The following is a 25,152-nucleotide window of genomic DNA, read 5'->3' as shown; positions in this document are numbered from 1 at the left end:
TTTGCAGAGGTTCATCTCCAGTGCAATAACTTTAAAAAGTTCATACAGTAAACCCTCAAAACGTGCGATTTCAAGTTGCACTTAACTCGCATTACCACGAACTAAGCGCAACTCAAAATCCCACTCCCCACTAGACCCTGACTCAACCCACGGACCCAGTTCAAACCCCCCCGCCGGCTCACCATGCCTGCAGCTCATTCCCCCAGCCCCATGCCCAGCTCCAGCTCCCCATCCCTCACACGTGGCTACGGCTCCCCTGCTCCGGCCCTGGTTCAAACTCCTGGCTAGCTCACCACCCGAGCATGACTATGACTAAACCCCCACGCACAGCTCCAGCTCAACCTCCCAACCCTGTTCAAAACCCCCGCCAGCTCACCAGCCAAGCACGGCCCAGCTCACCACCCCTCACAGGCGGCTCCAGCTCAACCCCTAAGCCCCAGTTCAACTCCTGCAGTCCAGCTCACCATCCAAGCACAACTCCAGCTCACCACTCCCATGCTTTGCTCTGGCTCAACCCCCGCCCCCAGCCCCAGTTCAAACCCTCTGCGCTCCAGCTCAGCCTCCACCCCCTTCACCTACCCCACAGCCCTAACCCATCCCAGGCTTAAACCTCCATGCCCCCTCCAACAGCCTCAACCAACCACCCCCAACCCCAGGTCTTACCTTCCAAAGGAGCTCCAGGTGCTCCTGCCGCTTCCCCAGCTGCAGAACAAGTGTTCCACCAGGAAAAAAAGCCGCTCCCGAATTACATGAGTTTCCAGTTATGCAAGGGTGCGTGGCAATGGAACCCTCCTGTAAATCGAGGCATTACTCTACTCCCTGGGTAACAAACGCTAAACACACCTCACTCCATTGCCAGGGGAACCTTTAATGCAACAGAATGGTATAGATTGGATTTGCCCAATTCCTTTAATGGAAACCCATACTGTAAGTCCAACGGTGTCCAAGAGAAACTTACCAGATCGTTACAGCACCGCCCCCACATGGCCCCCCAGCCAGAAGCCGCCCTACCCCCACCATGGCACCAAACTCCCCCCGCAGCAGGCACTCCACCACCACCTCCTAGCCAGGCACCCCCCAAGATTACTCACTGGAGCCTAGGGCTGAAGCCGCTCCACACGAGCCACCCCATGGCTGGAGGAGCCACTTCCACTGCTGGCACCACACGCTTGGAGCACACGTGCAGAGCAGCTAGAGGGGTGCCCCACATGTGCAGCTCTCTTGAACTGCTGAGCTGCATGTCACTATATTACACTGCCCCAAATGTGGCGAATGGGAGTGTAGTGGACACCTCGGCTGTAGACTGTCCACTGAAATACACTGAGATAATCAGGGAAGTAAAATAAACATGCCTAAGGGCTTATCTATACCTACCAGGAGATTGACCCTCTCACGGTCAATCTTCTGGAGTTCGACTTTGCGTGTCTCTGACAAAGACGTACAAAATCAAAGTCTTTGGGGTTGGCAGTTGACCCTTGTACTCCTTACTAACGCAAGGAGTAAGGGAGGTCAACAGGAGAAACGTTCGTGTCAAACTCCCTCTGTGAGGGCAGATATTACAGTTGATTGCAGATACACAATTTCAGCTATGGCAATTGCATAGCTAGAATCGATGTATCTGCAGTTGACTGTAAAGTCTAGCGTAGACCAAGCCTAAGACAGGAGCTGCACTAGATCAGAGCTCACTCTAAGCAGGTTCTGGTATATTTTACTTGAAAGTAGGAAATCATCAGTAGCTTATCAATATGTAAGTGACCCTGAAGATAGAGCATATATTAACTCTTCTTTGATGGCACTGACAGGACATTCACACCAAACCATGGAAAAGGGACCTGAAAATCTGACATAATTGCCAGAAGAGAGTCTTCAAAAGCTGGGAAGTGAATCCCTATCTCCTTAGTACTAGGGCAATGCCTGAACCGCAAGACCATCTTTTTTCTGAAGGCTTGTCTGCAACAGCGCTTTCTTTAAACACGTATTAACTGCCTGGCAATTGACTCATATTAGCTAATGTACTATATGTGCCAGTCTTCAGCTTCAGCACACCGGTGTCCATGGTTTGCCTTAACACTGTCTGAGCCCTGGAGAGACCAGCACAGACCAATGTGCTACTAGTTAACTCAAGTAAATTGGAAGTAAACGAGCTTGAGATAAATACTCGTATAGACTTGCCCCTGAAAGCAAACCAGGTGTCTCAACCACAGTTACTATCTGAAACTGCGCTCCATTTTACTTTTGATCTAAGCTGTGAAGGGTTCAGCTGGTGACCACCTCACTGAATAAAGATTAAATAGTTGTTAACTATGAACTGGTACTATTAAAAACACACATACACCAAAATTTAAATGCACTTAACATACCTTTATGGTGAAATGAAAACTCCATTAAAATCAGTCACAGTGCACAATTCAATGTGTCTTACTTTCTGCATGAAACTTATTAGTAATGCAATATGATGAAACCAATAACGTTTAAGAAAGACATTTGACAGCATCAGCAGAATAATTAAGAACATGCTCATTCACTGTATGAAGAGTCTTCTGAATTATAAAATTACAAAGCCATTGCTAGAGAATGGTTGCAGGGGTCAACACAAATATCCAACATTTCTCTCCAGTGACTAGAGATAAACAGGAACTATTTGTTTGTCAATATAAACAATCTCCATCTGAGAATACAGAGTAAATAAAGAAACAAAAAGTTATGGGAATTTTATATAATTTTTTACCATTTTAATGTATTTATAAAAGGAACCCATCATATGACATTTACCTAAATTATAGGTTTTGCACAGAAATAATATTTTACAAAACCCAAATATAAATCAAAATCATTAAAGTGCTTCAAATGCTTTTTTTAAGCATCATGGGAATTTTAAGAAAAATCATCTTTGTACTATTTGTAAACAAAACATTCCTTCCTTGCACTTTTGCACGGGGTGGGGGGAGGGACCTGAAAGTGATACTGACTACAGGTTGAACCTCTGTAATCTAGACTCCCCTGGGTCTGACATCATTGACAATCCTATAGGTGCTCTGAGTCTGCAGCACCCACAGGAAACAGTAGCAGGCTGGGACCAGGAGCATTGCTAGGCCACACTTGGGCTGCTGGGACTGTGTTCTTGCATGGGAGCCCCAGAGGCCAGCACCCTTGACTGCTGGGAGCAGGAGAGCCCCAGGGGACCAACGCACAGAACAAGGGAGCTGCAGTGCCCCAGGCGCCAGCACAGGGCAGCCCTGGAGTCCAGTGGCCACAGCAGGGGAGCTGTGGTACCTCAGGGGCCAAAGCAGGGGAGTCCAGAGGCTGGCAGCCAGGAGCAGGGGAGCCAGCTTTGACTTTCCCCAGTCCAGCAAATTCCCTGGCTTGGGACTGGTCAGGTCATGAGGATGCCAGACCAGGGAAGGTCAATCTGTACAAACTAAAGATAAACAAACAGACACACGAAGACCAGCCAACTTTCACTGGCTCGATCACAACATCCACATGTTAAGCCAGTTTTGACAAATACTTTTAGTTTGACTTACTTAATGGGAAGGACATTGTGTTCTTAAATGTATTATCTTTAACCTGGAAATATTGTTTTAAGCATCTTTCTGGCTTGACTTGTAACTGATCCTGCCAAAGACCAATCACCTCCAACTCCACCAGCTTTACTAAGAATAGTCATCATCTTCCAGGCACAGGCTCCCGCAATAAGCCACACATCTGTATATCCCATTGAAGGGCTGGGGCCCCTCATTTTGTATAAATGTCACTAAAAGGAATATTTCATAATGACCCCCACATACAATGTTTACATAGATGAATGACCAACCTTTGGATCGATATCAAACAAGTGATATCAAAAGTGATGAGGAAGCTGGAAATGAGCAACAGGGAATGGATCACTTGATAATTACATGTTCTGTTCATTCCCTCTTGGGCACCTGGCATTGGAGGCTGTCGGAAGGTGGGTTACCAGACTAAATGAACCTTCACTCTGACCACTATGGTGGATCTTATGACTAGTTACGGTAACCTGTCTTATCTGGCAATTCTGTCATCCGGAAGTCTCATATAACCAGCATTTTAACCCCAAGTAAAGTTTAATTACATTTTCTATTAGTATAGTATAGTGACAGTAAATACAAATAAATAGTACTACTGTTAGTAAATGAAGGACTCTGATACATTTTTATTTGTTTCTTAATATCTAGTCTCGTTTGTCTTTAATGTTATACATTGCTAGATATACCTGTCTATTATCCAGAATATCTGAATATCCAGCAACCTTCCAGTCCTGAGGCTGCCAGATACGAAAGAGTTTGTTGTATATAGCATATTTCAGTTTAAAAAGAGCATGATTTTCAGAAAATCATGATCACACATTCTCCAAATTCCAGACCCCTTTAAATCAGGTGTGACACTGATAAACCAAGTACTAGCTCAGGAGTGGACAAAATCAGCCCCGGGGGGGCCAGATGCAGACTGACCAGCATTTCTCCCTGGCTCGGCCAGCTGATTAGCACAGCGTGCAATACAGTACTTACAGCCAGCAACATATTTTCAGCTGCCTCTCACCACCAGCACCTTGTTCCCTCTGCAGTCGCGCTACTCCTAGGATTCTCGGGCTAGCTGTGCAGAGTGGGAGGCAGTGGAGAGGAGAGGACAGTGATGAAGTCAGGCTGTTCACCTGTCCCATCACCCATCTCTACAGAGCAGAGATCAGGAAAGGGAGACACACAGTAAAGCTGCTCCAATCTAAAGCATGGAAAGCAAGTGACTCACCCAGGAGTGCAGAGCAGGGGAGAGGGGAGACAACAGAGCAGGACAAATTTCCCCTAAAGAGACAGAGAGGGGCTTCTCTCAGAAACTTACCCAGGAGCTGCAGCCAGCACACACACTGTGTCACTGTCACATACAGATTGTGTGCTGCAGTGTGTGTCACCCAGTCTGTCTCACGAAGTGTTTCTCTTTCAAACTCACACAGTGTCTGTCTCTCTGTAACCCCTATCCACAACCCTTCCTACCCAAGACCTTGCCCCTTCTGGAGAGCCCAGAGCCAGCTCACGACCAATACCAAAATTCGTGGAGTGGCCCCTCTTCAAAAATTATTGCCCACCCTTAGGGTAGTTCCTGCAAAGGCTTCAGAACTAAGCCAAGCAACTGACCAATTCATCGTTGGAAACCAGTTTGTTTTATGTTTGTCAGGATGGTTAAGATGTGCTGACTGTATAAACTTTATGAAATGTTTGAAAATGCTGTACACATTAATCTCACTTAAAATATCTTTATTCGCTGCTGTAAGGTAATATTTAAGTTTTTGTTCTGTATCATAAAAATAGGTTTGCTCTGAAACTGAACCCAGTCAGGAGGTCTATCAAAAAGGCCGATGAAAACTAAAGAGGCCATTGTGGGGCATCACAACAAAGAGAATTTGTTAACTGCTCCCTTGCACCCATGAACAGAACTCACACTGCTATCAGCTTGAATTCTGGAAGAAGAAAATCAAAATAGCTGACATGAAAATCAGTCATCTCCTTTGCTGTGTGGACTCTCAGATGGCTGGAGCTATGAAACAGCAGCAGAGATCCCCAGGATAACCTGGTTTAGGTGTGAAAGACACGGAGAGATGACACAATTCTACCCAGTCATCTTCTGAAACCACGAACTTGGGTGCCTGTTGTTGTTGGCATTAAAGGAGATATCTGAAAAACTCAGTGGTGATGCTGGATAGGTGGGAATCCTCTGTCCATCCCTCTGCCGCAATCCCCTACTACTAAAGGAATTTAAAATTGTTCGTGCCGCCACCTGGCTGTCCCCTGTACACACTCAATGGTGTGCCTCAGGAACTTCCAGGAATAAACCTATTCTAATTATAACCACTTGTGTAACATGGGTCTAACTCAAAAATACCAATTATAAATAATATCCATCTCATATACTTAAATTAGAGTAAACACATCTTTACTTAACAATTTAAAGAAACAGAGTAGTCCAGATTAAGATTAACTGTCGCTACTAAATCCACAGGGGGCAGTTAAATGAAATCAATTAACCAAGATAGGATACAGTAATAAATGAAAGTTATCTGGCGTTTACACTGTCACCATTTAGCCCACTCCTGAGAATACATGCCGTTGGGTTTCAGAGTCCTAGATTCCTAGATCCTAGGCACACTTGAAGATGTGAAGCTGGAGATAACATTGGGCAGGTTCTGTGCATCAGTCTGGCCTAGGCAAAAAGCTGCACAACCCTTCTGAAGATTGGAGCTGGCCCCCACCAAATGTCAGCATTTGGGTCCTGGCTCAAGGGGAAGAAGACTCTGCCTCTCTTCAGAGTCTTGGCTGTGCCCCTTCCCTTAAAAGGTACTTTTCCAAACAAGGGTGGGGATTACTCACAGTTTTTTCCACTGCAGCTCACCTCAGTCAGCTCCTAGCATAGGAAAGCTTTGCCCCAGCTCCAGGAAAGCCACCAACCATCTCTGAAATTCCCTGGTTGATCAAAGCCACCAGGCTCTTAGTGGCTTCCTAACTCCTGGTAAGGACAGAGCTCCCACCAACAATCTAACTCCTCTCCCAAAAAAACATGTACTGCCCAGAAAAGAAAATCTCTCATTCTTTCCCCAACGCACCATGGGAGCTGTAGTCTCTGGCCGCATCTACACGGGCAAGTTCTTTCGGAAAATCAGGCCCTTTTCTAAAAGAACACACGGAGTGTCCACACCCGTAAGCTATGTCTACACGTGAATGCTACATCGAAATAGCTTATTTCAATGTAGCGACATCGAAATAAGCTATTTCGATGAATAACGTCTACACGTCCTCCAGGGATGGTGCCGAACGTCGACGTTGGGCAGCACTACATCGAAGTAGGCGCTGCAGGGGAGCATCTACACACCAAAGCGGCCCACATCGAAATAAGGGTGCCAGGAACAGCTGCAGACAGGGTCACAGGGCGGACTCAACAGCAAGCCACTCCCTTAAAGGGCCCCTCCCAGACACAATTGCACTAAACAGCACAAGATTCACAGAGCCGACAACTGGTTGCAGACTCTGTGCATGCAGCATGGATCCCCAGCTGCAGCAGCAGCAGCCAGAAGCCCTGGGCTAAGGGCTGCTGCACATGGTGACCATAGAGCTCCGCAGGGGCTGGAGAGAGCGTCTCTCAACCCCTCAGCTGATGGCTGCCATGGCAGACCCCGCTATTTCGATGTTGCAGGACGCGGATAGGCTACACGTGCCCTACTTCGACGTTCAACGTCGAAGTAGAGCGCTATTCCCATCTCCTCATGAGGATAGCAACTTTGACGTCTCGCCGCCTTATGTCGATTTCAACATCGAAATAGCGCTCACCACGTGTAGACGTGGCGGGCGCTATTTCGAAGTTGGCGCGGCTACTTTGAAGTAGCCGGCACGTGTAGACGCGGCTAAAATGAGCTCTTTCAATCCCAAGTGCAGCTCTCCTTCCGGAAGCCCTCTGCCGCTCCCAGATCAGGAAGAGTGCCTCCTTTCACAAGCTTCTCTGGGCCCCTTTTTCGAAAAAGCAGTCCTCGTGGTGCCAGATTTTTTGATCCCTGGTCTGTTCTTTCAAAAGAGCAGGGGCTGTGTGGACACTGTCTATTGAAAGAGCGGATCAACCTTTCAGTCTGCTTTTTTGCATGTGGATGAGCGCTTTCGAAGATCATCTTTCTAAAGACTGCTGAAGTACAGATGTGGCCTCTGAAGTTAGATTGCAGCACACAGGGTCTTCCCAACAAAGTTCAGAGCCCCCTCTAGTAAAGGGCATCTACATGTGTATGTGCTTGCCTACTTTAATAACCACCACCACCCTCCTTTTCTTAGTTAACAAACCCTTAGAGAGTTTACTAAAGGACTGGCTGCAAGCAGGTGTCTTCAGTACTAATCTACGGGAATAAATGACCTGTCCTTTGAGACAGGAAACACCTGAATGATCTTTCATGCACAGTAATCATCTATCACTATGACTAGCTTGCTTTGGTGGAAAATGAACTGGAATGTCCATGCAGACTGTCTATGACTCAATGACAAGACTTCTATCGTCCATTAGGAGTTCACATTTGTTTTGGAGTTAGTGAAATTTAAATATAGAACACACGTGTAGTTCGTGGTGAAATTTAAATATAGAACACGCGTGTAGTTCGTGTCTCTGCACAGCTTCTTGACAGTCTGCCATGAGGTTGGCACTCATGGCTGTGAGCCAGTTGAGACAGTGTGATATCAGGGACCCAACATCACTAAGCACTCTTGACAATCTTGGCTTAAAGCCCAAACGTACAGCTCCTACTTACGCAGATGAATGATTACTCCTACCCATAGCTAACTTCACTGGGGCTATGGAGAAAGTAAAGGCTCAGCAAATTAAGGGTTGCTTGCTCCTGGAACACACTACATGGTAGAGAAGTTGCAGCACAAATTGTGACACTGGGACCCAGACCATCCAGTCCACCCAAGTTGGCAACCCTATCAATGGATTTTAAATATATGGGGCCAAACTCTACTCTAAGTCAGATGGCATGCACTCCAAGACTGCAGATGCATACAGCATGTTTATGACGACAGCTGCAGAAAAAATACATAGTTTAACAAAATAGGAAGTACACTTCCAAGCCATGCAACTTCTACTCTATAACAACGCACCCTGCAAATGACAGCAAAGTCAAATTTGTTGTGCCTCGTTGATTGGAATAAGTTCATAAGCAATAATGAAAGGAAAGGAAATAAAATGATAGAGAGTGCATTTAACAATCATTCATCCAACAAAAGAGAAGCTCTGATTCATAAAGGATCATTAATATTTACTATTGGTATGTCTACACAAGAGGGTTTTGTTGACAAAACCCCAGGAGTGTCCACATTCCCAAGATGTTCTGTAAATCGACAGAAGGCAGCTCTTTTGTTGACAATCTTATCCCACTCCCCACTAGGCATAATGCCTCTGTCAGAAGTCTGTCGACAGAAAGCCAGCCTGGACTTTCTAGGGAAGGCCTTTGTCAACAGACAGGGCTTCTGGGACACCAGGCAGCCCTGTCTTCTGTGCTTCTGGTTGGCCATTTTGTTGACAGAGCTGATCACTCAAAAAACTTGTCAACAAATCTCTGTAAGCTAGACATAGCCTGTCTGACAGAGAATCAAAACAGAGTTAGCTTTTCAATTATATTATATTAATTGACAGGCAATTGCATTACCAATCTATAGGCCTAATCGTTCCCTAAGAATTAATGTCACAACTCTGGTTGACTCCAATCAGAGCAGTACAGGTGAACCTCTCTAGTTCACCACACTCGGGTCCAGCATGCTTTTAGTTAGCCAGATGTCAACTTTTCATGCATGTGGCCAAGTATCCCTTGATCCCATAAAGTTTGTTTATAGCGAACAATCCAGGCTCCCACCTACAGCTACATTCATAACTCAAAACAACTCGGGCAATTCGCACAATGCAAATTGCATAATTTATTTTTAGTTAACTTGTTTTGAACTTGGTGCCATCCATATGGCAACAAAGTTCAAAACAAGCAGCTATTTCGAAGTTTCTGCTATCTCTTGTACAAAAAGGAGTACCGGAACAGGAATACCATGCTCCTAACAGCGCTGCTATTTTGAGCACAGTGTTTAGCCACAAAGTTGCTATTTCAGGATACAAATATAGCATAACCCTATTTAGCTCTAATTAAACTGTCAAGGTCATCTAATAGCCCAGTAAGCAGTTGAAGTATTGGTAATGCTGCTAAACAGAACTGACCTCCTGTGGTCCAGCAAATTCTCTTGTTCAGTACCGGTCAGGTCCTGAAGGTACCAGAATAAAGATGTTCAACCTGTATAAAATTCAAAAACTAAAAAGATCACATTTACTCAACTTTTACATTGGACTTATAATTACAGAACTGTACAGCTGCCTTGGAATTACTCTTCCCAAGCAAAAAAATCTTGCTCTGTAACTGAGCGCACTAGCTCTGCCCCTTGCTCAGGTTTTGGGTGGTCAGCTGATTGAGATGAATAGACAGGGGAGAGAAGCAACAGCAGATTCCAATTCCTCTGCCCTCCTTCCCCAGGGCAGTCGTCTGAAACCTGCGGTTCTAGAGCCGCATGCGGCTCTTTAAGGACTTCTTTGTGGCTCCCAACGCTATAACTGCAAAGTAAAAAAAACCCCTCCTGATTATTTTCGATCAACAGTGGATGTCTAAAAGCCCAAAAATGAACAATTCATACCTAAATAGCAAACAATGTGTGATCTTGAAACGTTGAATAATTCCCCCTGGTGTCCTTCAGAGAGAGACGTTTCAGGAGTGAAAGTCAGGAAGACAGTGGTACAAACACACATGTAAAGTATGTGGAAATCAAATATGCAAAAAGTTATCCTGCAGGAAAAATGTATCACATTCCAAACCATTGTGTGTGCATTGTTCTTAAAATAAAGATTATAAAAAGTATGGTTTGAGGTTATTTCTTAAGGACTGTGTCATTATCACATGCATTACAGCTCTTGAATTATTGAGGTTCTCACCAAATTGGAAAAAATGGCTCTTCTTGCTATTTTGGTTGCCAACCCTTGCCCTAGGGTTATGGTGGCACCTTAGTTTAGGATAGCCAGGCATAAGGACCTGTGCCTTCTGCTTTGCCTCTGCTAGGCTAAATTGCTGGTCTAGGTCAGGAAAATTAATGGGAAAAAAAAATTTCAGTACCACCATTCCTTTCATAGGGAGAGGGAAAAGGAGGCATAACCGTAAAACTAGGTTTTTTTTTTGTTTTGTTTTTTTTTTTTAAGCGTGGTCATCTTTGAAATTCTTTTTATTTAATAACTGAATAGGCTGTTAATCAAGTTCATAAGAAATGGAGCCCAACCACACATTGCAACAAACTGGCTCCTGTTCATATGTAACCCATACATCTAGGTGTGGTTCACTGTCTCGCTGACCCTAGACCACTTACAGAGCAAAAGAATGAGTCTCCTCCATCGCCTTCGCTGAACGGCAGCAGACTTTTGGCTCAAACCGCAGAGACTCACGCATTAAGCTCCAGCGGTCCAAGGTTCAAATCCACCGCTGGGCGGTTACACATACAGGTCTTCTCTACTACATAGGATCATAACTGCTCAGATAGTGCCATAGGACCTATATTGCTGCCTACTTGACAAAGCTTCCTTGAGTTCAAATATTATAGCAGCCTGGGCCTTTGAGGAGGAGCCCTGAGTTCTATCATCACGGCTTCCAGTGTGCACCATGGTAACGGCCACAAAGAACCTGTTGGCTGTGGGTTCATCACTGTGTTTTACCACAGCAGTACTGTAAAATACCAGGTCTCATTTTGATCACATTGAGGTAAACAGAAAAACTCCCAACTGGAGTCCTTTGGTCCATGCTGGAATCTAAAGCTTCTTCCTATAGTGGAGTTATGCAGCCTTTTAGTCTACCAAATGAATCAGCAGCACATCATCAAAATACGTGGTGGGGACAAACAAGTGAGATTTCCAAGATACACAGATGTGAAATAAAAAGGGCAAAGCTAGGACTCTATTTTAAGAGAATGTACAGAAGGTTCCCCCCACCCCCGGTACAGTTAGCAGCTCCATCCGAGAGCAAACTACAGTTATAATTATCACCATAATTATTATTTTAATAAGAACTAGTGACTTATCAAAATATTACAGTCAAGATTTGTACTCCTCTCCTGCGAGACTATGAAAAGGGTAACGGTTTCTTCACTGCATATGTACAATTGCTCTTACAGTATGCGCTGATAGCATCTCAAAGATTCTATTTATGCAACTACGCTACTGAACTCAATTAAGTGAATGCCAAACTTGAGATATCACAGCAGTGTAAAGTATTATTATTCTCCTGGTGTCCCCACTAACAGCTTTGTTTACTTCATTTACATACTTTGGCTTGTTTTATACTTTAGGCCACATTTTCAACTCAGATGCCTAAAGTCTCACACCTGGATCCATACTTATGTATTTAAATGTCTGTTCCAGGCCTCTAAATAGAGACTGAAGTGCGAAGTCAGCATTCAAGCAGCTAAATCAATGTAATTTGGTGACTAAATATGGATGTAAGTCCACAGCTGTAACTACTAACACCTGAAAATTTGAACCCTTGTGTATAAAAAAATTTGCTACTTTTGCCATTAAGTACATATTACTTTGATGACGGGGTTTTGCACACACACTTCCACCATTAACATGTATTCAGTGGCAAGCAGTTCTTTGCAGTGAGGCTCACATGAAGAGGTCTAAAATTGAGTTGCTTGTCATTTAGCTAGTTACTTCTCCAAGTATAGGGGAAACATTGACCATCAGGCAGGAGGTCTAGGGTCTGTAGGTATATCTTGGAGTTTCTTTGAAGCACAAAACACCAAGAATCTGAGAAATTCAGAATGCACAACATTCAAAATACAACATTAGGAGAGTTCAAACCAAAAGTCATGAGAGTATTAAAAAATTCTCAAAGCACAACCACACAAACTACAAATGTTCATCTGTAGGATACTGCCCAGCACAGGCTACAGTTTAAAAGTTTGACTACCCATGACCCACACACAAAATCTTGGTTAAACCAAAACTAAACAGTGCCGCCATCCTCCTTGCAACTTATTTTATAAACAAAAGCTCCATTCACTAATTCGCTCTACTAAAATAACGAATACAGAAACATCAGTAATGTGAAAATAGAACATAGTGTGAGAGGCATTCAATATTTGCCCTCAGCAATAATCACCCTATTTTTCTGGATAGCCACTTTATGAAACCAACACTCATTTATTCGAAAGTTTAATTTTCTTACCAAAAAAGGCTCTTTACACATGCCATAAATAGTTTGTCCGTTAGAGGAATCCACTAATCTTCTCTAAAAATAAAGTTACATAAGTGTGCCATAGTGACAAAAAAGGATGAAGTGAAAACGGTTACACAATGTGTAAATTATAGCACACACTATGTGGTCTCCAGTTTTCATGGCTGCTGAGTGAAAGAGACGACTCCTTTCACACAAATTAAGGCCTCAGTTCAGCATGGAGTGAAGTCCTACAACAGCTTGACTAGTGGGGGCAAAAAAAAACTAATTTAAGCTTATGTTAGCCATGGACCACGTGCCTTTGTAGGCAATCTCATCTGCAACAACTATTAGCAAACATTTCCAACAGCCACAGAGGGGGCACTAGATGGAGAGGAGTCTAAGTTACTACAGACTTGTTTTTCCTCCCACATCTGGCTGGTGGTCTTGCTCACATGCTCAAGGTCTAACTGATGACCATGTCTGTGGTCAGAAAGAATTCTCACAGGACAGACACAGTCATTCTGGGAATTTTTTGCCTTCCTCTGCCGCATAGGATTCAGGTCACTTGGTTTGCCCTAAAGTAAGTGGCGGGTTCTCTGTAACCTGAAGTTTTTAAATCAAGACTTGAGAATATCAGCAACTCAGACAGAGGTTATGGTCTTATGAGAGGGCGGGTGAGGTTCTGTGGCCTTTAATGTGCAGGTCAGACTAGATGATCGAGATCATGGTGGCCTTAAAGCCTAGGAGTAGGTCACCTGAGCACCTGGCTAACACAAGAGTACTTCCACCAAGGCATCAGTCCCATGTGTTTCAAGTTAGTCACATGCTTAAGTCCCTTATTTAATCAATGCATAAGTGTAATATTTCAAAGCAGTGGGCAGACAGTAAGTGCTTATAAGGCACTTTTCTGTGCAGACTGTAAGTACTTATAAGGTTAGGGACATGTCTTCCTCCTACATGACAGTAAAGCTTCTAGAACAGCTAGCACAGTACAAATAAATAGTATTTCCAGGTGGGCCATTTGTGTGAATTATTTGCACTGATCTAAGAGGAAATCATGTTCTCATTTTTTAAATGAAAAGAAAGAGAAGCATAATTACTTGTTTGATGCTATTATTACAGGAATAATTACATTTACAAGGCCAAAATCCTCAGCTGGTCTGAACTAGTATAGCTCTAGTGACTTCAGCAGAGCATTGCTGATGCATACCAGCAGAGGAGCTGGCTCAGACTTAACTGAAGATTTCTATGCATTCTACAAGTAGTAATTAATTGAGAGCGACAACACTTCTGTGAGATCAGTAAGCCTGAGTCTACCTGTTTTACAGATGGGGAAAATGAGGCACATAATATAAAAGCTAAAATTTTCAAGTGTGGGCATTGTTTTTGGGTGGCTCACCTGAGACACTTCTGGCCTGAACACTCAGAACTCCCCCAGCTAAACCGTGGGAACCACAAGAACTTAGCTGCTTTTGGGAAAAAAACAGACACAAGGTGTCTAAAGCTAGGCACCAAAAAGCTGCAACATTGAAAATTACAGCCCTTTTTTGGAAAATCAATCTGTAAATACCTTGCTGAAGATGACACAAAAATTTACTGATTGGGATGAGAACAAACACTTTTCCTTTCATCACAGTGTTCTGAGGTACTGTGCCAAAGCCTAAAAAGGAATTTAGGAGTCTGAATGCCTGAAAATGGGACACAGGCACTTTTGAAATTTTTAGCCATTATAAGTATTCTCTGTTTTGGCTAAAATTAGGTTGCTTGTTATTTGGCACAGTATTAGTATAAATAGGGACTTCAGAGCTGAAGGATTTCCATTACAGATTATTTTCAATCAGGAAAAGAAATAGAAACACAAATCAGGCTTCTCAGAGCCAGCGAGCTCATCTACACTGGTTAAGTATGGAACTACTAACCTATCTTCTAAATAATCTTTCATGAGTGTCATATTTCCACTTCAGACCAGCAATCTCCATTGAGCTAAGATGACACAAGTTAGACCAACAGCGAGAAAAACCAGGGAAAAAAATACACGAGTCAAGAGTTTATCCTCCTCCCAGGGCTGAAAACAAGGCAAAATTATCCTAGAATCAACTGTACGCAGAACCGAATTCTAACTAAGCAAAGAAAATCAGAAAACAAATTATACTTAGTTCTTGCTTTTATCTACTCTTACCTACGCTTGTTTCACTATCTAGGACTATTAAGCTGGATGTGAAAACTCCACTTTGTATGCTGCATTTTCAAAACAGAAAGGGAAAATCCTTTTGGAAAAAATGTTATACGTATAATTTACAAATGTGCGTCTGTCCATCCATCTGTTCAAAAACTCTTCTGCAGCAACAAGAGCTAGGACCACCAAATTTGGGATGCAGCTGCCTCTTACAACTTAAAACAAGGTCAGGGTTTGGTTGTGCCAGGATAATGGGATGTGTGTGGAATGGGACTGTTTCCTATCAAAACAGAAAGGGAGGGGTGTGAAAGCAGGGACAGTTATACTCATCCATGACCAAATGGGGACAGCACGCATGGGAACAGTTATAAAACTAACAAGTGATCACAGGAGGGCATCAAGCACCTGCGGTCACTCACTGGCTGGCAGCATGGCCCCCACCACCCTGGCCTGTCCCAGAGAGTAGCTGCTGGCTGCCCCATAGCCCAGTCACGCTGGCTGGCCACAGAGTGCCAGCAGGTAGAGAAGCCAGAAGCTGCAATGCATGCCTCTACCCCAGAGAATAGCTAGTGGGTGCAATGCTTGTCCCTGCCCACAACCTTGGCCAGACCCAGGGAAAAGCTGGTGGGTGGGGTGCAAACCCCCCACCCCTTGTGGCAGACATGTGGAGCAGCTGCCAGCCGCCCCACAGACCCGCCAGCCTAGGCAGGCCATGGGTAATGCCAGCAAGCAGCCTGCATGGCCCGAGCTGGTCCCAGGAGAAGCCAGCAGGTGCAAAGTACATCCCTGCTCCAGGAAACAACTGGTGGATGGGGTGCTTGGTCCTCACCACCCTGCCTCAGGCCAGCGGGAGAGGTGCATGGCCTCCTCCCATCCTGGACTGACCTCAAGGAGAAGGCAGAGGGACTGCACCATGCAAGGTCCCCCACTCTGGGCCCCAAGTAATGCTGGGTAAGTCTACAAGTTTCTCCAAATAGCTCAAGGAAATGAGAGGTAATGAGGGTATTTTATACTGGGCTCTATAATAGCCACTTGCAATATATGATGACAAATAAATGGGATTCGTACATGACTCCTTTACAACAGCTGGACCTCCATGGTGAAACATGAACATGAAAAGGCTTTTATATGAAGGGGAACATCTGCAAGGACACTTCATACAATTTAAAAAAAAAAAAAAACAAAAAACAAAACAAAACAAAAGCCATCAAAAATAATCAATAGCCTTAAAAGGACATCCCCTCACATCCCCAATTAATAACAATCCATTTCATGTAAAACTTTCTCTGATCCCAACAGCAAAGATGTTTAATGAGATAACTGCTACAAGAGTCCATCAATTGAATCTGGCTCTCATACTGTTCTTAAATAATACATACATTAGTTCCCTGTTCCTGAAAAGATGTGTTTGTTTTAACATGTGCCTTGCTAAGTGCTAAGGCCTTTTAAAAATATTATGCAGTTCTGTTTCTAAATGTATTGTTTTCTTCCTTTCTCATTATAAATGATTAGTTGTCTACACTGCCCTTCTGAACTGTTATTAAAGTTGTACTTGGGTACTATTATCCCTGTGATAACTAGTGAAGTTATGGTTAATGGCCAAGTCAGTGTTCCATTAAAGACCTATTCTGTAGGAAATTTCTAATTCTGCCAAGTCAGGGTGTGATAGGAGAGCTGTCCCATTAAAAGAAACTGGGCTGAATGCTCCTGTTCTAGCCCAGGTGACTTCTGTTTGGGCCAATTAAGATGGCAGTGGGGTTGAGTGCATCTGGGAAGCTATCAGAAGCTGAAGAGCCCATTAAGAGGGGCAGAGCAGATGGGTCCTGCCTGGCTGGGAGAAAACAATCATTCTATCTGGCTGAACCAAAGGCAGAAAAGCACAACAGACAGAGATGTCTGTCTCTAGAGATGTAACCAGGAGCCAGAGGACTGAAGGGAGTGGAACAGCTATGGGGCTTTCCTGCTGAGTCTTCTTGCTGGGGAACTGGGCCCAGAAGAAAAGGGAGACGACCTCAGCAGAGAAGCTGAGAGAGTTCACTCTAGGAAGCGAAAGTATGCCAGAGACAAAATGGGTAGGGTGGAGTGGCTATCATGGTGGAGGGACAAAGGACTACTGATAAAAAAGTCTCAATCGAGAAAGACATCAGGATGGTCTTACCTGAGGCCATGGCATTAATGCATGGGACAGATGACCACTTGAGGTCTCTCCCAGTTCTATGGGTCTATGACTCTCTGCTTGTACTGGTCTTACTCTGAACTGAAGAAGGCAACTGAGGAAAAAGGCCACGTGAATGGGAGTAATTCCCTTGTTTACACAAGGCTGATCCTGTTAATGTCTATTCAGGTGCACTGCCCACGGGAATCAATAGGTTGCTCACAATTTAACATAAAAATGAGCAGCTTACACTCTTAAGCTCTTTAAGACCTAGAGAAGTCATTTAAAAAAATTAAAAAAACATTGCTTTGGTAGGTTTTGCTTTCCTCCCTCTGCTGTATTGAAAAACTTCTTTCAAAACAAGAATTCACAAGCCTGTATGATCCCTACATGGATGAAGCACACTTTGGGTACCTCTATGCTGCTTCTGAAAGAGAGCCTCTCAGCCTGGGTCCACACCATTGTGCAAGTGGGGCTCATTCCAGTGCCCAAAAAGAGTTATGCAGACACTGTTTTGATGTTGTGTCTCAGGCTTTCAATCCCACTCCTTACAGAGGCATGAATACCCAATCTCTAGTTCAAGCCACAAAGATGAAGCAAAGTCTACATAGGTATTTTACCGCGTTAACAACATGGACAAAAGGGAGAAGAGAACATTCCAGCTCCCTACGCTGCAACATATAGATCAATTCACTGTTTTTTTTACATCCTTGGTACAAAAGGATGAGTTAAAAGTGGTTGAGTTGTCACTACCTGAAACTGTTTTTGTTTTAAATAAATTTTATTTTAACCATATGCAGTTACTGTGTCACAGTTTTAGTCTAACTGATTCTATAATATACATTACAATTGTGTGCCACTTCCATTGGCTGACTGTCTCCACCTAGCAAAAGGTTACGATCAAGAATCCCTAGCAATATCATTTACCACCTTTGGAACCACTGTTATGGACATGCCTGCAGACGTCATGGGGAATTGAGCGGGCTGAAATCCCAGAGTATAGTGTTGGCTGATTTTCCTCCACTATGAGCTCTCATGCAGAGTTAAATGGGGTTCTCTCTTGTTTTCCACTGAGTTCTATGTGTAAACGATGCCACTAGAAGGGCTACTACACAAAAGGGACAGCACTGTCTTTACCAGTTTTGTCTGTCTCTTGCCCTTATCACTCAGAAGGTGCAGGCGAACAGTTTCTTTGGTATCTAAGGGAAGCTCTTCACCATGAGTTGGATCAACAGGGTGGCAATCAATCCAGCAGGAGTTGATTTATCATGTCTAGTATGGTGTATATATAAGCTGACTGCCAATAGCTCTCCGGTAGACACTTATACGCCACCTCAACAAGAAGCACGAAGGGAGTTGATGGGAGAGCCTCTCCAACTGACACATTTCACTGAAGACACCATAGTAAGTAGGTATTAAATATGGCAACTTCAGCTACATTATTAACATTTCTGATTAAAGAAACTCAAATAGCAACTGAGGTTTGGAGAAAATGCCCTATCATAGCTGTGATCAATAAAGGTGCTCAAAACAAGGCCCCATACCATTCTCCTTTCTCATAATACATATGGGAAAAAGCTGATGCCAAGCAGGGTGTTCTCATACAATTTTCTTATATGTAGATCTACAGCACTTCATACTGAAGATTCAATAAATGCTTTGATCCTACAGAACATCCTACTACCAAGAAATAGTTAACTTTGACTTCACTGACAGTAATAAAGTGCTGGTAATTTTACCTCACCTAATGAAAACCAAATGGGGCTGTAAGACATGTGATATTAAAAAAAAAAAAAAAAAGAGTCATGCAACCCACATCAGTCACTTGCAGTAACTGGTTCTGTGGAAGGGGCCACAGCTGGACAATAACGAGTACATCCATGGCAATGTATAACTGTATGTTAGCAACACTGAATGTGAACTAAAAGTATAGCAGAAGTTCCAATGTTTCATTTACCTCATCAGCACCAGCTCTGAAGCTGAGACTTGCATTACTCTCCTTCCATAAGGCTCAATGTGGAACATCCACCTAGATACTCCACACATTCACTCAAAGATAAATTTAAATTTTTTGTTAAGGATAAATATTACACTTAACACCATTCTTACAAAAATATGTTGCAGTGTATTTCAAAGATAATATCTTTATAGAAAAATCAACCCCTTTTCAGAAAGCAGCATAATTATTGCTTGGTATCAATTACTCTTTTTTTCCCCTTTTTTGGCTTAATGCATAAAGCTTCGGCAAATCGCCTTGAATGGGTGGGTGCGCATGCACACACATATATAAAGATATATCGTTACAAATGCCCACTTAACTCAATGTTACTGATAGAATTCATATGTGTTTAAAAGACATCCATAGCATAGTTTAATTAAACATGAACAACAGAAGGAAACTGGCTTATGAGTAATGAAGTCTGAAGCTGTAACTGGCCAGGGGATCTTGCACAGTAGTTGTTTTTATTTGCACAATAACAATTCAAAATTATTTCTATATGCTAAGTTGGCAGTTTGCACTTAATTATACCCAGGTACAATGATAATATTTTTATGATAATGCAGGGGTTTTTTTCATTTTGTGAGTGGAATTGGTTATATTTCTGATGGCATTTAGAAGAAATCTAAAAATATCTTAAACGCTTGGTTCAATAGAGGTTTCTTTTCCTACATCAGGAAATTATCAATACCCCACACTCTTTACCTCAACATATGCTACTCTTTAATACTTGTATATATTTCTGCACTATGATCATAAGCGGGAAAAAAAAAAAAAAAGAGAGAAAATTAACAATAAAGGTTTTAACCACACATGCCAATATCTGGGTAGAGCTTTTGGAACTGCCGCCTTCAATACTAAAACAACCAGAAATCCTGTGGCACCTTATAGACTAAGAACTTTATTGGAGCATAAGCTTTCATGGACGAAGACCCATTTCATCAGATGACTTCAGTACCATCCAAAATATTTTCTGTATGAGCAACAGAAAATAAGATGGTTGCAGACCCCATGATCTAATAAATGGTTAACATAAATGGTTCATAAACAACAGGTCTAGTGTATAAGAGGTCCTTGCTAGAAAAACTCTCTATAGAGATATTTTTAATATGATTATGGACACCCCTGGAGGGAGAAACAGTGATCAATGCATCCACTATTCACACAGGGAGACATTCAGTGGTTCTTTTGGGCACACCAGTGAGTATTTTAACACTAGCTCCCAGTTAAGAGACTGTATGTATACAAAACATAATCCAAAACATACTACATTCTGTACTCTTATAATTAAAGTGGAAAAAAATAAACAGAAGATGATACACAGTACTTTGAGTAAGAACTTTGTGTGAAAATCTTGAAATGGTTAAGCCCAGAGTATAATATTGCTACTGTGCTCAGGGCAACCAACTTTGAAAATGTCCTGTAACAATTTGATAAATGCAAACTATAGGAAATTTGGGCTGAAAAGGAAACCCTAAGCTAGCTCACGGCAGACAGTGCATAAATAGGGTTTTAACATAAAAAGAGCACCAGAAATTATGGGCCAGAGTCTTCTCCCATAGAGTTTTTTTATTGGTTTAACTCCATTGACCTTAATAGGAATAATCCCTATATACAGTGTGGTTCAGAATCAGGATCTACATTGCTTAAAACTTTCCTGCTAATATTTTATAACTGACATAAGGAAATGTACAACCCTCTGCATATAAATATAAAGACAGACATGTGCCTGTCACTGAAATGCACAATGTATCTACAGAAAAGAACGAACAGTGGTAAGTCAGCAGTCTATCAATTTAACTTATCAAGTTCAATGGAGCTGACGATATTAAGTAGAGTTTTTATGTTTCACACTTAATTTTATTTCTACCAGAAATTTGCAACAGATGCAATTTGTGGTCCATCAAGCACATGTTTTAGTTATCAAATGGAGACTGAGTACTCCTGATGACGTAAGTGTCAAGGTGGTCACCACTCTGAGGGTGCAGTTCAGGAAAAGCCACAGACGTTGTAAAACCATCCTTACAAAGTATTGCCAAATCACCTATCCGTACACAGCATTATATACTGTTTATGTAACATTACTGTTTGTTTCAGAACACATTTAAGATACTATGGCCTGGCTCACTGTGCCACAGTGGTTGCTTGGGGCTTGTCTGTGCCACATCTGCACAGCAGCATCTGTGTCTCTGTTTACGTAGGAGGAGTCCATATGACTTTTTTTTTTCCATTGATGCAGTTACTCCTTCTCTCTAAGAGGTTATAAGTAGGTTGACTAGATAATTTTTCCATCATCTAGCTAAACTAACACCAGGATCAAGTCAACCTCATGACAGCGCTCAGGATGTAAAATTTTTCACAGCCCTGCCATGTAGTTAGATCAATCTAACTTTTATAATGGACCAGACTGTAGTTGATGAAGGGCAAACAAGTTCACAGTAGGGCTAAATCCACCATATAGCAATCCTTTAAAAGAAGTTCTTCTGGAAGATCTCTTCCAAAAAAACTTCTTTTGAAAGAGTACACCCACACACAAAAAAGCGGATTGAAAAAAACTGATCTGCTCTTTTGATAGAGAGCATCCACACAGCCCCTGCTCTTTCAAAAGAACAAGGCAAGGATCAAAAACTCCAGGATCATGAGAACTGCTCTTTAAGAAAAAAAGGTCCTTCCACCCAGCTGTCTACACAAGTTTTTGCCAAAAGAATAATTTGAAAAAAAGCTCTCTTCCTCATGAGGAAGAGGGCCTCCCCCAAAAAGTGCTGTCTTCTTCTGATTTCACAAAAAACACATTTTGTGTGTAGATGCTCCATGAGATTTTTCATCAGAACCCCAGCTTTTTCACAAAAAAAAAAAAAAAAACCTCACTAGTGTAGACACAGCCAACTTGTTTATATAATGAAAGCAACACATATAAAGGAATGACTGCTAGAGTAAAATATTGTAAATATGCATATCCACAAATGATGTAAGAAGCACCGAACTATCTGTTTTAATACCATGAGGATCACACAGCCAATATGTCAGGACTTTGTGAAATATCATCGTTTTGAGTGACAGCACATTTTCTTCATTTTTCGTAACAAAGCTGTATGGGCAGTTCAAAATGCTGTGTTTTCAAGAAAATCGTGTGTGCATTTCTTATAGGTTTCACAGCCTTATTCTTCCAGCACACCACAGTCTTATGACACTTTGCAGTTCAGAACCTATAAGAGGCATTTCCTGCACAGGTCCTCAGAATGAGTATGCCCTCTTCTGGTCCACCTACTTTGGTTCTCCTGGGGCAGATGGGTACAAACTTGTTTTAGGTTGACTCCTGGGCCTGAAAGAAGTCATAGCTGTCACTTTGCTTCAATAAATAAATCCTGATGTGACAACAACTAAATATAGGGGGGACAGGGAGGGGACAAACAGCCTGAACAGACAAAAAGGGTCTGAAAAGATGGAAAAAAGAGCAGAGGGAAAGACACTAGGGGAAAGATGGAAACGTTTGCAATGTAATATTTCAGAGCACAAGTCATTAAAATGAGAAGAGTTTATAAGAATAAAGCAAGAGACAAGCTAATTTTAGTAGGCATGAATTTTAGATTCTTTTAGTTGGAAGCTGAAAACTGCTCAAGACACAGATATAATGTATGCAATCTCCCAGAGGACTGTTCCTTGAATTTTAGCAACAAAGCATTAATCAATTCTTATTACAGAGTATGGCTTCATAAAACATACTTGTGGTTGGGACACCCACTGTAATGTATGAAGACAAGGAATAGCTAAGCCTTAGCTCATACACAGAGATAAAGATAAACACCAAGAGAATGTACATGTCTGAAAAAGGAAAGTGCAAGACTTCCTTAAACCAGATTTATTAGAAGTCTATTAAAGCAAAGCTCACAAACAAAGGAAGCTTCTCTTGACCTATGGAATATTAAATACTGTTTATTCACAGTGAAATACATTCTGGATTTCATATTGCTTTCTTTGATAACCTACACCATGACATGCCTGTTTGTAATTCAGGTGTAGCTTTATTTTTAGTTACTCAAGCAATTTAAATAAACATTTGAGAGTACAGCGTACCTGATGCATTTCTGCAATTTAGAACGGCATGTGTGTTTTTCAGATGCAAAGAAGCAGCCCCTTGAAGGCCATAACAGTGTATGGGGGAGAGAACTACACCAGACTGAAGTTTGGAAGATTCAGAGAACGATGCGTTTCAAAATATAATTAAGTCTCAAAAGAGGACTTCTAACAATAGAGGATCCCATTAAAGCATTTTCCTTTGTTGCTGTTTTATAACTAGGTCCCCTGCTGTTTGCTCACTTTCTTTTGGGAGAATTCGTGTGAGCATGGCTCAGTCCCTCAGAGGAGAGGGAGACATAATAACTACAGCACCTTCTTCCCTAGGCGAGGGAAGCTGCACTCCACAGTGCAAGAGCAGAGTCAAGATTTGCGATGGCGAGAAACAAGCCTGCGGGGGGAAGGGGAAGGTTTAAAATGTCAGTCTCCTTTCCTACCGGGGAGTGACACGATGGGAAAGTGAGGTCTCCTAGGTCCCCCTCTCCTGCATCCAGCGGCCGGGAGGGCAGAAAACACCACCGCAGCGCTGTCTGCTCCTTTGGCACTTTCACCCCACCAGTATCTCCAATATGAGGAAACGTGAGTGACAAGTCTATGAGCACAAGCCGCTGCCACAGCAGCGGCCAGCCAGAGCCTGACACGGTGCCCAATCAACAAGCTCAGTCCCATTCCCAGGGCTGAAATCCTTCGAAAGCAGAGCGGCAGGCGCGCAGGGCACAGAGGGCAGGGACGGAATGATCAAACAAGCAAGACAGCCTCGTAGATAAATACCATGCCCCTTCACGGGCCGCTGTGAGCAAGCCCAGCACAGGCTAACGCCACGGAGAGTGACCTCTCGACCTGTGCCCGGATCATGGCATCTCAAACACGGGATCTCCCAAGGGCGGCCGCCCCGCACCGAAATGACACCCAGTCGGTCTCATTCCCTCCTGGTTTTGCAGCTCTCCGCCGCCCACCCGCCGAAGGGAGAGCCCGGGCTCCAGCCGCGGAGCAGCCCCTTGCAAACTTTCCGAAGAGGCTCCAGGCTGGAGCTCCGCGCTCCGCTACCTGCCCGCACAGTCCCAGCACACGCACGGCGCATGCACGGCGCACGGCAGCCCTCCTGCGCCCAGCCGCACAACTTCTGCGCTTTCTCTCCCGGCTGCACTTCGACAGCCGCCGGCAGATCTTCTCTCCCCCACTCCCGGCCCCCGCAGCCCTGGGACCCTGGACCCCCCCGCTAGCCAGTCCCGGTGGGCTACTGGCCGCAGCCGCCCGCATGCCCCATGCAGGGGGCCAGCCCGACCCCTGCTCAGGCGAGCCGCTTCCTCCCCCCCCTCCCCGCCGCCGCCGCGCTGGCGAAGGGAGCGGGGCGCCTTACAGCCTCCCCCGGGCCGGGGCGGAGGGGGCAGCACCTACCAGCGCCTTGCTGTGGAACGCCGCCGGCCCTCTGCGGTGCTGATGCACCCGCTGGTCGCTGCTCTCGCCGCCCCGGTCCCGCTTCTCGCGCCCGGCGCCGGCCCGCTGCTCCTCGCCCGAGTCCAGGCTGCTGAAATTCCACACCACCAGCGTCTGCAGCAGCAGCACAGTGAGCGCCGCGAGCAGCGCCGAGTGCGAGCGCCGCGCCAGCCTGCGAGCGCACGGAGCCGCCACCATCTTCGCCGCGGCTGCCGAGCCCCTGAAAGCCGCCGCATCCGCCGCGGCGCGGAGTTTTCAGACGGGCAGAGCCAGACGTCAGCAGCGAGCGGGCGGGGGGGGGCGGGTGGTGGTTAGGCGGGGCGGGGGAGGTGGGCTGGGGCGGACTAGGGAACTGGAGAGGCCGGGCGATGGAGCAGCCCCTGGCCCGCGGCAGCCGAGGGGGCTGAGGCGGGGAGGGAGGTGGGGGAGGAGCACGGCCTGTCTGCAGCCAAGCGCTGGGCCGCGGGAGGCTCCATCCCCGGGGGGATGCTCTGCGCCCGCGCCCTCGCCACGCCCCGCGGATCCGCCCGCAGGGCACC

At 44.2% G+C, this 25,152-nt stretch overlaps 1 protein-coding gene across 1 annotated transcript in view; it reads right to left on the bottom strand.

Moving 5' to 3' along the window:
* XYLT1 (xylosyltransferase 1) overlaps positions 1-24,850 on the bottom strand; it is a 378,932-nt gene extending 354,082 nt beyond the window's left edge. The window contains exon 1 of the mRNA XM_075010845.1: positions 24,575-24,850. Within this exon, the coding sequence (XP_074866946.1) occupies positions 24,575-24,811 (237 nt within the window). The 5' untranslated portion in view covers positions 24,812-24,850. The remainder of the gene's footprint in view (positions 1-24,574) is intronic.
* Between the last annotated feature and the right edge of the window lie 302 nt (positions 24,851-25,152).

The sequence above is a fragment of the Carettochelys insculpta genome, chromosome 16, assembly GCF_033958435.1.
Source record: "Carettochelys insculpta isolate YL-2023 chromosome 16, ASM3395843v1, whole genome shotgun sequence".
NCBI classification, from domain to species: domain Eukaryota; kingdom Metazoa; phylum Chordata; order Testudines; family Carettochelyidae; genus Carettochelys; species Carettochelys insculpta.
Note: the sequence above shows the minus strand (reverse complement) of the source record. Positions and strands in the feature narration are given on the sequence as shown.